Genomic DNA, 18,021 nt, shown 5'->3' with positions numbered 1-18,021 from the left:
ATGCTGGCACCCGAGGCCACCATCCCGGTGCAGCCCCTCTTTCCCCACTGGCTGTGCTGACCCAGACCCCACCTGAAGAGGCCACCAGTTGTCCCCAGGCACCTGGTTTGGAAAAAAAGCTTTGAATTTCCAGATCCAGTTTTGTCCCTGGATGGTTTATTCCTATTGTTATCACCCGGTTGATGCAGTCCTTAAACAGGGACAGCCAGCTCTGATGGGGCTGAGCACCCCCGGTCCCCTGCACCCCCAGCACCTGCACTGGGCAGGATTCGGGTGGGGGGGTGGGGCACCGCAGACTGGGTTGCAGGGGGAGTGCTGGGAGAGGGAATGGACCCTGCCAATGGCTTCAGGGATGAAAATAGAAGCAGCAGGGTGAGGACAGCTGTTCCCTGTTTAAATTGCCAGTTTTTAATAAGCTGGTTTGCTCTTCAAAAAGCATTTGTGTCATTGTTTCATAAATAGGAGGAGGAGCCGGGATAGCATCATCGGGGACGTCACCTAGCTTGTTACCACTCTGTAGCTCCTCTCCGGATACTCAAAGTCCTCCAATTTTCTCCCAGTGCCATTGGATTTAGTGTTTTCAGCAGCACAAAGTGACTGCAAGGTAGACTGAAGTCTGCCATTTAGTTTGCCAAGACAGCTGGCAAAAACATTATGTACATCTGAACATTTCATCACGTCTGCCAAGACATATTCATTTTGGATTAATTTTAAGACAGTTTTTAAAGTGATGATGAAGGATTATGCTGTGCGCTTCAGCAGCATTAAAAAATATCTCTCTCTTCTTTAAATCTCTCGTTCAAATTGTCCCAGTTTGGCAGCTCAGCGGCGTATTTGATTTGTGATTTGGAGGGATTCACTGATAGTGACATTTTCATTTATCTGAGTACATGTGAGTGCTGGCACAATCTGTGGCTGGTGCAGCGCCTTCAGTATTAAACATGGCTACTTGAAGTAATTTATTTGCAAGAATGCAGTGTACCCTAACACGTGAAAAGCATCCATGCAGCAATCACCTAGCATCCACGATTAAATGCTTACAAGATTTTTGTGCTGGAAGCTCACCTGGAGCCTTGCAGTTCAGGATTAACTGCTCTCAAAGAGCAAAGTATTTACAACACTGTTACTCCAGAGTGGTCCCATGTCTTGCTGGTGGAAGGGATGCCAAAATGTGTAGTCGGGGACATGCAAAGGAGGGATGTAGCTCACGTGTTGCTACTTTTGAGACCCCAGCTCATGCAATCATGCAGCTACTTCCATGATTACCTTAAATTGTTGCCTCCACAGCCCGCAGCTCCTCCCTGCCCTGCTTCTCACTGGTCTGTACCCAAACTCACGGCAGGAAGTTACTGTTCTGCTGTCCCGGTCAACTGAGGTTGTAAGAGTTGCCCTTTTGTCTTTGAATCATCATTACCTTTGATAACGGAACTGTTATCAGTGTAATGAATGACCCTGGTGACGTGCATCGGTGTCTCATGCACAGGGAGGACAGCCCTGGAGCACTTGGCCGTGTCTCGGTGATGCCACAGCAGCCTGGGGATGATGTCCTGCCAACAGGCTCCTTCCCTGAAAGGGAAAAACCAGGCAAACTCCCTCCCGGCTTTCCTGGTCCTTTCCCTGAACGCATCCGCACGCGACTGCCCCCAGAGCACTGCTCCTGAACCTGAATGTCATGAACAAACTGTGCCAAGGCACCACGAATGAATAATTCTGAAGAGTTCTAAGTCAGCCTAGTGCTAGCCAAGGGCCAGTAACTGCCAGCCCCAGCCAGCACAACCCAGACAACCAACCTGGTGACACCTGGGACATCCTTCCTGGCAGAATTTAGTCTTAAATGACATCTGCACCATAGTGAGAGCTCATGGCTACCACGGCTTCTGCTAGAAGATGTCCAGGATGCTTCATCGCCCAGGTGCTCAAAACACCCTGAGCAAACTTGCTGCAAAGAACTCTTTGGCAGTAAACCCAGGTGGCTGCCCCCAGCCAGCCCTTGGTGGTCAAGATGGAGCAGTCTGGATGGATCCTGTAGATCTAGAGGCCATCTCTGGTGGAGCTGAGAACATTGCTCCTGTCTAACCAGCTAACTGCAGCTTGGCCAGGGAACGGACAGAAATTTTCCTCTCCTTTAAATGACATTTGACTGCCAGAAATATTAAAAATAACTGGGTCTGTGCCATGCTGCTGAAGACAATTTTATGGATTATTTGTTGTTTAAAGAGAAAAGTGCCGTCTCAGAGCCTTTTGGGTGTGGGTATGGGCTTGACACAGAATTTAACCCAATAATGCCGACTGGAGAAACTTCAAAGGTAAAAACCTTCACACGACTTTCAGGACAAGCAAGAGCTCCCCAAAAAGGAACAGTTGTGGCAAGATGAGTGCCCTGATCCAGATCTTTGCACCCTGACCTGGGCTTGGGGTGCTGGGGAAAGGACCACAACTATGAACAGGAACACACCGAGTACACATTTCCCTCCTCTGAACCTGCTCTCTCCGTCGAGGCTGCTGCATGTTGCTCTCAGATGCGCAACCGTTACCTTAAATACGGCGTATTTCAAGTTAGTAGAATCTGTTATAATAATAGGGAATTGTTATAAGAATACCACCCCCCCCAACAACAACAACAACTTAACAACAAAACAAACACTAAGGCTGATGGGATCCTGAATTTTACAGTATTATGGGTACCAGCCGTAGAAATTTTAAAACTAGCTAGGGAAGGTGGCCAAAGCCCTGCTCCTGGGTGAAGATGGGAAAGGATTTATGGTGGTCGGACGGTTATAGAAGTGCCATCGTATAGGAAACTCCAGGTCTTCAAGCACAGAAGCCAGGGTTTTCACAGACCGAGCCCAATCAATCAGGAGAGAGCCTGGGGTTGACTTAAGAGAAGATGGCATTTGACCTTTAGTTGGCTGAATTAGACAATGTATGCAAGAATAAAACCAAGCCACCCAGTAGAAAAGGTTGTACAAAAAGCTTTAGAAGTTCCAAAGACATGAGGGGGGTTGTTTGCTTCTTCCTTTCCTGTTTAACTGGTAGATCAACAATCTAGCAGGCATGTAGAAAAGTTTGTTTGGGTTTGTTTTTTTTTTTTTTTTCATGTAACTTGCCCAATACTCTGGTTTTAGGCTAGTAGGGTCAAGAAATGCCACATAATCTCGAAGATTTCTGGGCTGCTTTTCCCAAAGGGAACAATGCCCGCCTCCTTCGTAACTTCCACCCCACCACTTGTTTTCATAGTGAGATCAGAGTTTCTTTCAATGATCTGAGGAAGGATAACTTCTCCGTCATCAGGGGCACGTGCATCAGGATTCATGTGCACAGCCTCCACTTCACCACCAACCTCACCAGCAACTTGGTTTCCTGCCTGTTCTCCCAAACGCTTGATCTTCTGGAAGGGAGGAGTGAGGACAGCAGACCTCCCTTCTCCCCAACCCTGAAGCAATGGATTTCCCCTTCTAAAGCTACTCGAGCCACCTAAGCAGGTTGTACAACTAGTGATCAGCACTCAGTGCAAGAACAGGAGCACGGTAAAGCTCAGATCCTGGTGCAATACTCACCCCACTCCCCAGAAAACAGAGACACCATCTGCTTAAGTGATGTTGCCAGAACAGCAGGAAAGAGCAACTGAGGGTACAGCAACGCATCACAGCTGGTCTGGTCTGATGGGGACGATCCCACCCCTCCTCTGCTCCCTGCTGCCACTGCACGGTCCCAGCGCCTCCTTCGGGCTGCACCTACTGCACCCACCGAGTTGGCAAGAGCCGTCCATTAGGTGGGATTCAGCATGACGTTGCAGCAGGACATGTCCCTTCTTTCACCAAGCACAGATTCAAGCAACTGCCTACTTCGTAATAAAATAATGTTCTTTTTATTGCATGTCATGGACAATGTTATTAAACCTCATGCATGTTAGGTCTGACGACCACACCAAGACCCACTGGCCAAATGTCACCATGTGGCAGCCATGACCTAAAACAAATACAACTACACCCTGCATTGACTGGTTTAATTCTTTTTTTTATTACGCATAATAAATCTTTCACACAGAAAAGGATCCCCAAGGTGATACTTTACAGATCTGAAGGAAAACAGAGTATTTGTGACTGTGCCAGACTGCAGACACCAGGACACTGCCAGACCCACGTAACACTCCCAGCTCCTGGAAGCACCAATGGGGCTAGCATGGATTTCAACATAAATCTTGGTCTGGCTCTGCTGTTTCGGCTTTGGATTGTAGCTCCAGCTGTTTCAAACCAGCTGGGCCCTGGGCGCATTGCATAATCATTAAATGCACAAGGAGGTTATGAGATCGGAACAAACCTGTTCCTTCTGTACTTCAATTCAATGGCATCACAAGAGGACAGCGAGAAATCATTTACTGTGCGCCTCCTGCATTGATTCGGCAGCTGGCTTGACCTATTCTATCAGATTGCTGCTTTACGTACCCTTCTCTTTAGAAAAAGCCCTTTCAAAGAAAATTCAGGTTCTCCCCTGTTTGACACCCAGCTGATAAGCATCTGCTCTGGCTGAGCCCTCTTGGGTGAAGTGCTCCACTCGTGCTGCAGGCAGTGGGCTGGAGGGTGCTCACCTCAGGGCAGGCTCAAGTGCTCGCCAGCAGTTTACAACAGATGAAAACTGAGCCATCCCAGGAGCTTCAGCGTCCGTGGTTTGAAAGTGCATCTTCAGACTGACTTTTCCACAGGCTGGGCAGCCCTGCTGACTCACAAACACTCTTCGTCTTTTAATAAAGGCAAAATGACAAATCACTACGATAACCAAGAAGAGTCGTTCCTCTTTGACGTTTGCTCAAAGGCAAAATAAAACAAAAATATCCAAAACACAGCATAATGGCCCATGCAGCTTACTCATGGTTCGTTCCTTTCTCATATTTCCCTAAGAAAAACTGCATCTCCAGTTTTACTACTGCCTTTTCTCAAAAGCTTCTGCCATTTTAAAGTCCTAAATGCTCCTGGGCTGTGTATGTTGCTTTGTAGCTACATTTAAATAAATCTGGAACGCTTTTTTTTTTTTAAAGCCAGCATTTCCATTTGTGTAGGACTCAAATGGACTTCCACCTTTAAACAAGCAGATAAAAGGAAAATACAATCCTAGCGCATCCTTCAGGGAAAAAAAACCCTGGGGTGTGTGCGTGCAAAACATTCTATTTAAAGCCACTCGAAGGACTGTCTGAAAGCAAATGCACCGAATTCTTCAGGTCAATAAACAGAACATGCTGGAGCAGGCAGCGCATACAGGGGGGTGCCACGTAAGTTTAGGAACAAATTCCTTGATATTTATGTTTTGGCATGCAATGCATTGATGACAGTCCTCCACCTGGCAGCACATGGGATTAGGAGAGCGTTTGCACATGTGTGCAACGGGCAGCGTCAGCAGCCTCCCCAGAGAAGAAATGATCCTTATTTTGAAAAATGAGATGTTCTTTCCAAATTGGGTCAAGCCATTTCTTTTGTTCTTCCAACTGCAGAAACAGGTATATCAGGAAAGGACACTTTAAAACAATAACAACAAAAAGTGTTCTACATTCAGATAAATCTATACTTCTGCCATAAAACCTTTAATAGCAAACAGGATTTTCAATGCAGAATTTTGCCAAGGATCCCCACAACACACCGTCACCATTACACACAGTTTTACAGGACATTGGTCTATTTTACAATCTTACAACTATTTTCTTTGGAGATTTTTTTTTTCCCACCACACATTCAATTTCCAGGAACAACTTTTTCAAAGAAGCACAGTAAAACAAGTCTGTAAGGGACCTGACTCTGAAAGCTGGTGTTTCTAGCCCTCTATAGAGTATTTGCCAGTCAAACAACAACAACAAAAGGGTTGCTATTGACATTCCTCCCACAAACATTTTGACATCTAAATCAAGTGTTTTGAATCTGCCTGGGAGCTAATTTGATTAATATGCTGCTTGCTTAGTTCCCTCGGATGATGGTGTAGACACTGATTTGATGACTGTAGCCTTGACAGTGTCACCAAAACGCAGGGCTGTGAGTGAAAGCACGGCATTAGGTAACGAGCTACCCACCGCAGAATCCAACAGACCAGAGCGAGCTCAACCCAACGAAGCTGCCTTGCTTGAAAGAAACAAAAACACAAATACTGTTTCCAGATCAAAGTCCACCATCTCTTTCCTCATTTATCCCCTTAAGTTAAAAGAACAATTAGGTTTGTGGTTGGTAGTAACATCATACCCCATGTGTAAGGCCTCATTTTCATCAAACAAGCTCTAGGTTATAGGACTATAAATACCAGGTTGCCTACAAGCCGTCAGCTCCTCACACCACAGTCTGTTGCCAGCGTCTCGGTGGCAACCTGCTCCCAAAAAGCTGCTGTTGGACTGTACACTAGTGGCAAGCGTCATTCTCCGTAAGCTGTGGGGTCAGAGGGTGCACGCTGGAAGGGGTCACGTATTAACACGCGGTGCAGAGTTTCATCTTCCGTAAGAAGACGGAGCTGAGCTAGCTTGGCTGGGGCACCTCCTTCAGCCGGAGTCCATAGTGAAGAGCTGGATGTCACGGGGGTTCCAGTACAGGGCCACAGCAGAGTTGTAGACCAAGGACCAAACGTAGGGGATGAAGAACTCCTCAGGCTGCTCCTCCTCGACGTACTTGAACTTCAACTCTGGGAACTTCTGCAACAAAAAACCAAAGTCCACTGAGGGAAGGGTTGCATGTCTTTGCAAACAACTGAAGAAAGAGGTCTGGTGAAAAAAATCACGGAAGGAACCGAACCATTAGACCCAAAGGAAAATATTTACGGATATATCATGAGATGAAGAGATCATTCTTAATTTCTTCTTTGAACCGAACGCTACGTTAGCACATTGAATTCAACCCTCTTATTGTTGGTCACACTCAATTTGCCTGTTAACAAAGACTAAACATCTGAATCCCTTACAAAACAGAAAGGTCTGGAGGAAAACTGCCGGTTTTAGCAGCCCCACAAAAGCCACCTTGCTTGTGCACGTACAGACCTGTTTATTGCACTTTTCCCTAAAATGTATTTTGCTATTAACCCTACTCAGCTCCTTTGCAGGACAACCCTTTGGAAAGGCTGTAAGAGTAAACAAATGTGATCTGTTTCAGGAACCCAGTGTTACGGCAAACTGACTTTTCCCCTCTAATTCTCCAAGACTTTATGTAACTACAAGTTTCCAGGAGAGAAATGCTCTTCCTCCAGGAAGCACGGCAGGAAGTGTGCCTAGGCTCCGTGGGTGGCCTCCTGGGGTGCAGGAGACCGCTTCCAGTTTTGCTACAGGTTCTTTTGTACTTTTGGGCACGTCATTACCTCCGTGCCTTGGCTTTCCCGTTGAGGAGCACACTAATGGCATCAGCGTTGCAACTGTGAGTGCAGACCCCTGCAAGCTCCACAACTGCTACACGTCACGCACCTACCCCACTACAGCCTCAAGGGCTGTAACCGCAAGACCCGTGCACACAGACCGTATCGTCCACCCACGCAGGTACCTCCCCCCCCTGGAACTTACAGGCCAGACAATACAGTTTCCACAAAAGCCCTGGTTTTCAGTACCAGCTTTAAGCAAAGCACTCCGGAATCAACACACATCAGACGTGCTAGCCCTGCCCAACCTACCTGGATGGACATGTGCATCCTCAAGTTTCCAATTTTCTCCTTCCTTCCCTCCCAAAGCAGCACATACATCGCAACCCCCCTGCATTCCCTCTGGGTAAGCCTGTGTTTTGGGGGAAGAGCCGAGCCTACTTTTGTACTGTGCTCTTCAATCATTTTATCTGCTTCTAAATGTTGCCTGTGTCAAGAGCTTGGCAGAGTCTCAGATAAAAGCCACATTACAATGATCACTGGGGTAAGATAAAACATGACCCCTTTTATTATTTATAAGGCTGTGGCTAAGACTAAGAATATACTCTATGGTGTGACACGATCAGAACAAGCACAGCGATGGCTAAGAAGCCTCTCTGCCCATTAATAATGGAGGGATCCCCTATCATCTTTCCTGCGCTCACAGTGTCCTGTTCCCTTGTGTTAGGGTACAAGACTCTTCTGGCTGGAACAGCCTCCTCTGAAGGGGCACTTCTGGGCCACTTGGCTTTCAGGGTTATTTATTTAACCTTTACACACTCAGGTGATTTGCATTCTTGGGAGTCAGAAAACATGGAAACTATGCTACTCCTTCCTTGAGCTGCTGCCGTTACTGGAGCGGTTCGGTGCAAACGCCGAGCATACAATTACACCAAGCCACAAAGATGCCACCTGCACTGTGCCTTACAAGGAAGATGTCCCCATGGACAGCTTCATTCAAGCACAGGTGACAATGTGCCCTCTCCTACATGTCTCCACGGACAGCTTTTTCAGCTTCACTCAACCGCAGCCTTGGGTGACAACGTGCCATCTCCTCCATTGATGAGGGTGGTTGGTGTCACCTTCCAGCATGCGCCAACGTTCTGGAGCTGCCATAGTTTGGCTTAGTTTGGGGTCAGGCCCTTCACCACAGCTCTGCTTAGCTGGATGCCAGTATTTAGCCTGGGCGGAACCATCTGGGCCATCGGTGTGGCTGCTAATTATTGTACTTGATGACTTTGGCCATATGGCGAGTTCATCCTTACACCAAGCAGGGAGGGAAGGAGGGCAGTATTGTTTCCACCACTACTACCTCTCTTTTAGGAACTAAGGCAGATAAAAGATAAGGTTGTTAAAGGCACTTCTGCATCTAACTCCTGTTGAGTTCAAAGCCCAGAACCTCAGAGGTACATCAGCAGGTTTAATTTCCTGCATCAGACATGCAGTTTGTGGTAGAGAAGCTCTCCCGTAGCCCTTCTGGGCACCTAAACCATTTTTTACAACCTCTCTATAACCCCAAGTCTCTTTTGACCAGCCTGTTTAATCTTCCACATCATTTTGCTTCCTCACTCTTTGTGTGAGTATCCTGCACCCATACTCACCTCCATCTCTCACTTCCCGTCTCCTAGTCTACTCCCACTGCACCTTTATGGTATCCCTTTAGGGTATCTTTCTATTCCGTACTTGCCCAAGTTTCCTTTTGTCCCCCATCAGCCTTTTGAGATCCTCCTTTTCATTAACATCCTCCATTCGTTCCCATCTCGGCTCCAAGTCCTCAAGCTGCACCTGCCTTCTCCCTCTGCCACCCCATCCCTCCTCTCGCAACACCACAATTCTTTTGGTACCCTCATGTATATTTTAATTATTTCGTTTTTTAAAACTGATACTGTGCTCTGCTTGTCCTCTGTGCAGCGTTCCCCACTTCCCTCCTAAATGCTTCCTGGCTTGTGGTCCGTGTAGACAGGAACATGTTCAGTTCAGCATTGCATCAGCAGGGTGAATGGTTAAACCTCATGATTAAACCACTGCAACATTTCCTAGCAGAGAAAAACCCTCACACAGCTGTCATTCTTCACCCCAAAGGTGGCTGCATGCCAGTGCTGCAGCCTGTAGTAGTCCTTCTGGGAGGGAAGGGGAAAAAAGCGATTAAAGATGCTAATTTGAGTTGAATTAAACACAAGATAACTTTTTTCACCTTCAGGGCCGTGAATTATAGCGACTGGTTTTGCAAGCACTCCTGGCAGTAGTCAGGGACCATTCTGGACTCTAATGCAGCTTAACAAACAACTTTAGCTTTAAAACAGTTGGTAAAATTGTGTTAGAAATTCCAATAGCTACATCTGAGATGCTTTGCTCTTACTATCCTATTATCTCTCAGCTGGAAGGACAGTATAAAATAAATCAGATAGCATTCATATTTTCAGGCAATAACAGTCATGCATTGATTTTATTATTAAGCCTTTCTTCAGACTGATCAATGTTGCCATCTATTGTGATCATACCGTAGCAATTTAATAATCAATTTCAGATTAAAGACTATAACTCACTGCAGTCAGCCTGGACTTTCTCACACTCAACATATGCCTTAACACTCTGCAGCTTTATCTTGGAAATGTAGACAAGGATAATGAGATTTTTAAGGAGAGATACCTTGCCATTACATATATACAATTTCAAATGTATCTTTATAAAAAAGAAGGTAAGTAATGGCAGAAGTGATGGATTTTTGATGGTCCACCTGAACAGTGGGCCCAGGCTAGCTCAATGCATTGCTAACAAGACATGGAGAGTTTGACTTCCAGGTCAGTAATTCAAACCCAGCTTCTTTAGACGACTGCAATGATCCATGGCTGTGTGGAGGCCATGTTTTCTCATTCATTAAAAATGAGAAATCCTAGAAGCCCAGTATGGAGAGAACTGCACCAGCATCTATCTTGCAAGATTTATCAGCACAGCAGACATCCACTGTTCAGATAAAAACCCACCCACACTGTTTCACCACGAAGGTGTTCACTCAAAACAAAATTTGTTAACATTCAAAATCATTGAATTTATGTCACTTCAAAAAAGCTTGTGACTTATCAGACCGACTTTAAAACCATTTATAACAGCAAGGGTTGAATACCGCATAAAAAGCTTGACCAACACCATAAAGCTTTATGATTTTTGATGGGCAATAATTCAAGGAATGTTTAAATTCGGCTCTGTGCCCTTCTATCTCCTGCATGTACTGCTTCCAAATAAGCGACCAGGAGCCTTCGCCATGTGCTGTAGACAGAAAGGAGATGATACCAAATGAATGATTCAGGAGAGCTGTCAAACAACCAGGTCACAGGAGTCTCAGGACACTCCCAGCAAACACCCTAGCCAGCACTGGTGAGGGTTTTAGCACAATTAACGACATTCCCAAAGTGGCACGTCAAAGCAGCAATGTAGAAACCCATTTTCTTTCTGCTTTGCTGCTGTTGTGTCCACCTTAATCCTGGAAAGACATTTTCTCCCCAGTCAGTGACATTCAAATGAACCTGATTTTTAGCGCTTTCTGGAAAGAGGGACCGCTCTAAGGCATCTTAAATGGTAGTCTTAATAATGGAGGAGAAGTCTTGACGTGGGATAAAACATCCCTTTTTTTCCTTCCCAGCCCTATTCCTTCAGCTGGATGGCGTTGACAGATGTACAAATACTTTGTTACCGGTTCACTTCACTATTTCAATTTTTGAACTCATCGCCCTGACACAAACGGGTCCAGCGGAGCCATTATTTGCACCTCTCTCCAGCCATTACCTGAGGAGAGACAGCCCCAGCTAGTTTAACACAAACCAGCCTGACACAGTACTTGAAAACTTGAGAGCCGGAGGTAACACCAGGATTGAACTGCACAATTAAAATACAGATACCACTTATCAGCTCCGGTGAATCAACCTACCACAGCACCCTATCTTGTTTTCTTCTACCAGACAAAGCAGAAGTCAGATTTAGTGGTTGGGACGAGGGTATAAACTAGACAGACCAAGAACTTTGCAGACTGTCTGCACTGTCAATCATATGATTCGATGAAAACCCACAGGAAGTCCGATGAACAGATGCAGAACTAAACTGCAATAACTCCCCTACCGCAAAAGTTCAACAACATCGGGGTTTTTTTTTTTTTCTTTCAGTTAACGATTAGGAAGATAGCATCATGGCCAGCCAACAGCACCTGGCACAGCTCCAGCCAACTCAGTGGCATCTGAGCTCCAAGACTCGAGCCATACATCAAATAAAAAAAATCCCCGTCCCTTCCCAAATGAACCATCAGAGCTGCTGTTGGGCTGCAGTGTCATGTCAGTGGATGATCTCCACTCAGAGAAGACAAGCAAGGGCAGATGGAGCTGCTTGAAGAGTGATGGAGTGAAGTTATGTCACAGACTCACAGCACGGTTTGGGTCGGGAGGGTCCTTAAAGCCCACCCAGGCCACCCCCTGCACCTCCCCCCAGCCCAGGTGGGTCCCAGCCCCAGCCTGGCCGTGGGCACTGCCGGGGACGGGGCACCCACAGCTGCTCTTTGCTCCTACACTGGTCTAGATGCTTTACTGGATGAAAAGCAGCCCTCATCAAAGAAACGGGGCAGTTGCTGTGGAAAAGAAAGACTTGGATTAATATACAACTGGAAAACCCTCTTTTCAAGTCCTCGGTTAGAAACACTGGTTTCTGAAACAGCAACCCAATGTGAGTCAGTATTTTCAAAAGCATGTGACTGGTTTAGGAGAAAAATACCATTTCCAAAGGAGTCTGAACACATCTGAGAGTCAAATTCACATTAACTTGCCATCAATCTGAAGCTTCAAAGTCTTTCTGAAAATGGGATTGGTGTGCATTTGAAAAGCTTATCTTGAGTCTTGTTTGGGAACCTAATGACATGCTGGCAAATTCTGTGTTTCATATTGCTTCAGCTAAATACAGCAGTATTGCCTGGGGAGCACCTGCAGGAATGGACCCTATTAGCCAAATACGTCAATTGGCAAAGAAAAAAAGTCCTGTAAGGGCTCAGATTCAGCACCGTGCCACGTCTTTATTGCAGGGGCCATAATGAACATTTACCCCAGCAAGGTTTAGTCCTACAACGTGCCTTGCATCAAACGTACCAATCTATAAGGAGTTTGGGCAGAGGAAGAACATTCATACTTGTCTATAAAATCCACAATGCCACTTTGAAATCCGGTCTCCAGAATCCCAATCTGAGGCAAATTAATGACCAGTGATCTTGAAAACAACTCAGAAGTCATGCCTCGTGCACCGTTGACGATATATACAAGTACTCGTGTAAAGTTGATATATTTGATTTTTATACAAATATAGGAACCTAAAGTGCTTTGACAGAGCACAATTTATGGAAGAAAATTTCTCAGTGCTTGTTCTAAGATACTGATAGACTGAATTTTTGTAATTATTTAATACTTCTGGGGAGATAATGCCGTTTCATCTTTCTCTGTTTCTGTCTGCATCTACGGTGCTTCTCTCTGACTTGAGACAGAAAGCCTATGAGGCTTTGATGAAATATCTGTGCAGGCTACACCACAGCTGCCCGATATTATCTTTTTCTCCTCAGGGTTGAAGCACAGACAGCCCAGCAGATGATGATGGTGAGGAGATGAAGGAAACAAACAGGAAATCTGCTAGACTAAGCACAAGCTGCACATCTTGTTCAAAGATCTGCGTAAGGAATAGGTGCAAATTTAAAGACAGAGAAGAAAACAGCAGCTCGGAGCACGTCAGGAGGCTGTGAAAAAGAAACACAAAACTCAAGATGGTAAGATGATCTTCAAAACAATCTACACAGAGTCTAAATAGCCCCACTTCAAGCAATCACATGAGCTGTAGTAGAAAACAACGTTTTTCCCAGGGAGGAAAATTCAGTAAGTCAGAAGGGCTGGGAGGTTTATCTATAGAGAGACAACTGTTTCAGCACGTTAGGATCATTGATACACAATTTCTGTTTTCAGATCGCTCAGACTAAGGGTTTGTACAACCACAGTTGCAGGAGAATAAATGCTCAGGGAGCAAACTGTGTGTTTGCACCGTAAGATGTGAGCAGCCACCAGAGAAGCAGATGAGCTTCTGGTGAGAGTTCAGCAATTATAATTTTTCTTTTTTTTTTTTTTTTTTTTAAAGAGTACTGAGAAACCAGGTCAATTTTGGAAAAATCGGCTTAACAGCTGTGCCTAGAGGTTTATTGGTAAAGACACAATGATGTAAAGAAGTGAAATATTGGTAGTAACCCTGCTAGGGTGCAAAGCTTTGCGGAGTATCCCATTGCTAAAAAGAGAAAAATTGCATTTCTTTCTAGGGCAGGCTGGCAAACACTAACAGCTTTAAAGCCTTTCTAGAGAGTCAGGGATGCACATACACACACGCTTGTTTCTTTTCCTTACAGCTGGGAAATATTGCTGATTAATATCAATAGCTCTAAAGCATGCCACAGAAATTATTTTTGTCTTCATACAGAGTTGTTAATCGTATAAATTCCAAAAGCACTGCATAGAAGTATAAATTTGAGCTTAGGATGAGGCCAGGTACCCACTTCAGGCTGTCCTGGGTCCACCTCAGAAACAACTGACTCTGATCTACTTCTAGGACAGGTCAGTAAATAAATCAGACCATTGGTCAGCAGCTTCCTCAGCAAACCTGTCTGAGAACGTGCCACCTGAAGAGCTGATCCAGAAAAAATCCCTTCAGCGCTCAGTTTAAGAAAACAAGGGGATCACTGCTCAGCTTCGGGGATGCTGTGCCTACCTGGAGAAATTTTGGAAGAGGAAGAAAAGATTAAGATGATTAAGATGAAAGCCTAAAGCAGGACCACGTATTATGCGCTGTTAAGCATGATTACTCTCTACCTAACATTGTATGTATTATACATACTATAGTCACAATTCAAGGATTTACAGTTATAAATCCAATTTGCTTCCCATGTCAGGACTGTTCTGTATACCATATTGTCTAGATGGATACACATCTTTCCAGAACATTTCCAACAGCTAGGAGCCAGCCAGAACCATGACTTGCTGCCAGACCAGAGACAGGGAACGGCAACAGGAACATTACAGGGACGTTTACAATGCTGCAGAGAATACAATATATGCTGGCTTTGCCAAATAATAGTGAAAAAAAGGACTAAAGACGGATGTATTTAATTATACTATAAGCTTGAGGATGAAGGCATGATGTGTAGATGAGGTACCGTGAACAAAACCATAGAACTTTCAACCACTTCAGGGCTTAGCCTGAAACAAGAAGAATTCTTTGAAAATGCAGAGGCCTTTTAGAAAAAAAGAGCATGGGATATGAACAAAAAATGAACCCCCTAAAAATGACGACAGGTAAAAATGAGGAATGTTTTTAATATCAAAATAAAACTAACCAAGAAAAGATTTAAGCATGTGGAATAAAGAAAACTACTGGCCCAAATCACAGAAATGTCTAGACTGAATGCCTGACCTTGCTTGAGCATTTGTGATCCTGTTATGTACACACACCGACTACTCAGATAAGTAAGTAAAATCCTTTGTGTGCTTTTGAATTTAGAGAACTAAAATCTGAAAACCAGAATAATCCCTGGACCCATTTCTCAGTAGCATTAAAGAGCACCACCTCACAAACGGGGACAAACCTATCAACTCAGAAAACTTTTATCAATATGAAAAGGATATGTAAGCCTTCCTACCACAGGATTTGCAGAAAATGCACATTTCATAACAGCACACCCTATTTTTACCAGTGCAAAGGAATATGCAAATGAGTTTAAGCCCTGGCTTCCTGCATTTCAGCTCTAGAATAACGTTCAAAGCTTTACACAGCAGTGAAAAACAGTATGTTTGCAGCAAACATTTTTGTCAAAACCAGAATGCATTTAGAAATCACTCAGTCACTGCCAACTTTATATAGAAGATTTGTATAGCTGCTAAGCAAAGCTTATAAGATTAGGAGTAGATTTTGGACACTTCACTCTGCTACCTCTCACAATTAAGTCAATGACGCTTTAGTAGTACCCTCAAAGAAGGGCTTGCACATCAAGGAATTTCTTGAGTCTCAGAATTAAACCCTGCAACCTTATAAAGACTTCCCAAATCCGAGACACCATTCTCCCCTGAAACAAAGCAGCTCTGATGCTGATCTTCTTGCTTGCAGAATTTTATGAATGAGACAGTTGAAAATCTGCCACTTTTCAAGTATGCAAAATGTAAACTTTAAACAAAGAAACTGGTTTAATAACTCAGTTGAGAGCCTCTCGCTTACTTTTACACACTGTGTAAATGAAGGGAAAATCGACTCTTTGAAGGTCTCAAATTGGGCAAAAGTTTAAGTTGTTCTAAATCCATATGTGCACTGTTTGGATCACTCTGCCAAAGACAGGAAAAATATATATTAAGTTTAGCAAGCCAGTGAAGGCAGGGGAAGATCAGTTATGCAGACAACCAGCAGATCAGTGAGAAGCAGAGATGTTTGGTCCCTCCAGAGAAAGCCCATGGTGCCTACAGAGCCCCAGCATCACCAGGTGGGGAAACCCTTATATAAAACAGAAAGGGATTTTTATGGTTCAGGACTTGCCAAAGATCGAAAGAATTTCTCCCATACGATTTGATTATTTGCAACAAGGTGGAGGAACTCAAAAGGACGGTAAAGTAGGGGTGAAAAAGGCAGTCTTCTCTTGGAGATATTGTACAAGAGAAGCCTGCTAGGTGAAGATGGCAGAGACAAATTACATTGTGTATCTGGGCTACAGTCCGCTCCAACTTCTGGATAAAAATTACAGGTCTGTGTTCCCTGATCAACCTTTTTTTAGAACAAAAACAATACTATAAATGCCAACCAATATCCCAGTTGTCACATCAGAGACAACTATCGCTGTTTTCTGAGAAGTGAGTTGCATACTTTTAGCTTTTAGTCTAAATAATGTAACTTATTAAAATTTAACAATAAAGAAAAACTCACCTGAAAAGTTTTAAAAGGGCCTATGAAGCGTATGAACAATGGAAGGCTTGCAGAATACAATCCTGCTGAATAATTAATGTATACTAATATCTGTAGTGATATACCCATGGACATGGAGAAGCCACTCTACACAAATCTCTGAGCCAACTAGGTATTTTAAATTTCTAGCAGCAAGTGCTATTGTTTAAGGCACAGCAGCTGTTTTGATTTTGATAGCAGACCAGTCTAAAACACAAAGAATATTGTTTATCGTACAAATGCTTAGTGCTGCAGATAACATCACCGGCGACTGCTCCACCTAGGCTAACGCACCATCCCATCATCCTAAACCAAACCCCAGATAAACCTCTCACTGCTGCCCAACTTCTCCTACTGCCACCAAAAACCCAGAAGTTGTGCAAAGAGAGCTCTCCCCATGGTGTGTGCCATGCAATCAGCAACGCAGAACAAGCACAGGGTGTTTGCTCGAAGCATGGCAACGAAGGAAATCATTACACTTCAGGAACACAACCCATGTTTTTGTATTTTGGTAGGGCACTGGAGCAAGCACTCTGCCTTGCTGCCTCAGGAACTCTGTCTGGACAATGTACAAATTCTGGCCCAGTAATTAGTAAATATTACCTTTTGCTTACTTTTTCATAGGAACTATCATGCCCAAGGTTAGATTTTTCCTCCTCCACCCTGGGAAAGGAACTAGAGGTCTCCCCGTCCATCTTCACAGGCTCAGTCCTACCATACGCTTGCTGGTGGAGCTGGTCATCACCTATGAAGTCTCTAGTGCTGATCTCTCCCTGCTCTTCAGGATCTGAGATGGGAAGGCACTGAATTATGCTGACAGCATAAACCACATTAATTTCATAGTTAAAGGATTTTTCCTTTTTGGAGACTTCCTATACGAGCCCTCTCTGCTGCCCTGATACTTGGGATTGTCCAGTTGAAGTACAGAGATGGAGGACCAAGAGGTCCAAATGCTGTTTTCACCTGCCTGTTTCTTCCACCCCAAATTCAGAGTTACTACATGTCACAGTTGTTTTCTCATTTAGTTGCGTAGAACATATTTCCCCAACACAAAAGGTGGCAGAAGAGCAGAGTGATTCAGTTTGCATATTTTTCCAGTGACGAGGTCCCAGACATGCTTTCACTGGAAATTGGTGCAATGCTGCAGCAGCATCCAAAACATCCCACCAAGCCAAAAAGAACATTCCTTTGGACAACTGGGACCGAGCTCCTCTCCGTTATCACCGTACAGGGGTCCAAAACACCGCCTAGACTTTGGCTTTGTACATCACCCAGGGAAACAAGACCCATCTCCCCGCTGGGTTTAACACCTTCCATTTGCCTCGCGGAGGCTAACATTTACAACACGTCTCCTCGCGGCTGGTTTTACAAGGTTTGACTTTTACATAACAGAAGCCACAAAGACGAAGCCCACGCCGACATCCTCCTCCGGTCCCTCCCACCCAGCACGGAGGCGGGGCGGCATGCCAAGCCCAAACATCCTCCCCCCCCCCCCCCCCCCGAGCGCCCATGGAGGAAGACCTCCTTTTGGTTTTGTACTTTTTAATCTGAGAGAGCCAGGCCTGTAAATATTAGAAAAAATGATAACAATGACTTAAGAACAGAGACAGACTTGCTGTCACCAACTGTCAACTCTCAGATCAGGGCAGCCTAGGAAGTGGACCCTTATCTGCCCGAGGTTCAGGA

The 18,021-nt window shown here is 44.8% G+C and overlaps 1 protein-coding gene across 6 annotated transcripts in view; it reads right to left on the bottom strand.

Annotated features, from left to right (window-relative positions):
• Positions 1-5,554: 5,554 nt before the first annotated feature.
• Positions 5,555-18,021, bottom strand: part of DYM (dymeclin) — a 219,545-nt gene continuing 207,078 nt past the window's right edge. For all 6 annotated transcript variants that reach the window (XM_080371554.1, XM_080371551.1, XM_080371550.1 and 3 more), the window contains one exon: positions 5,555-6,661. In XM_080371554.1, the coding sequence (XP_080227680.1) occupies positions 6,512-6,661 (150 nt within the window). In that variant the 3' untranslated portion in view covers positions 5,555-6,511. The remainder of the gene's footprint in view (positions 6,662-18,021) is intronic.

This window comes from Falco punctatus, assembly GCF_963210335.1.
Source record: "Falco punctatus genome assembly, chromosome: Z".
NCBI classification, from domain to species: Eukaryota; Metazoa; Chordata; class Aves; order Falconiformes; family Falconidae; genus Falco; species Falco punctatus.
The sequence above is the reverse complement of the archived record's forward strand: the minus strand, read 5'-3'. Positions and strand labels throughout refer to the sequence as shown.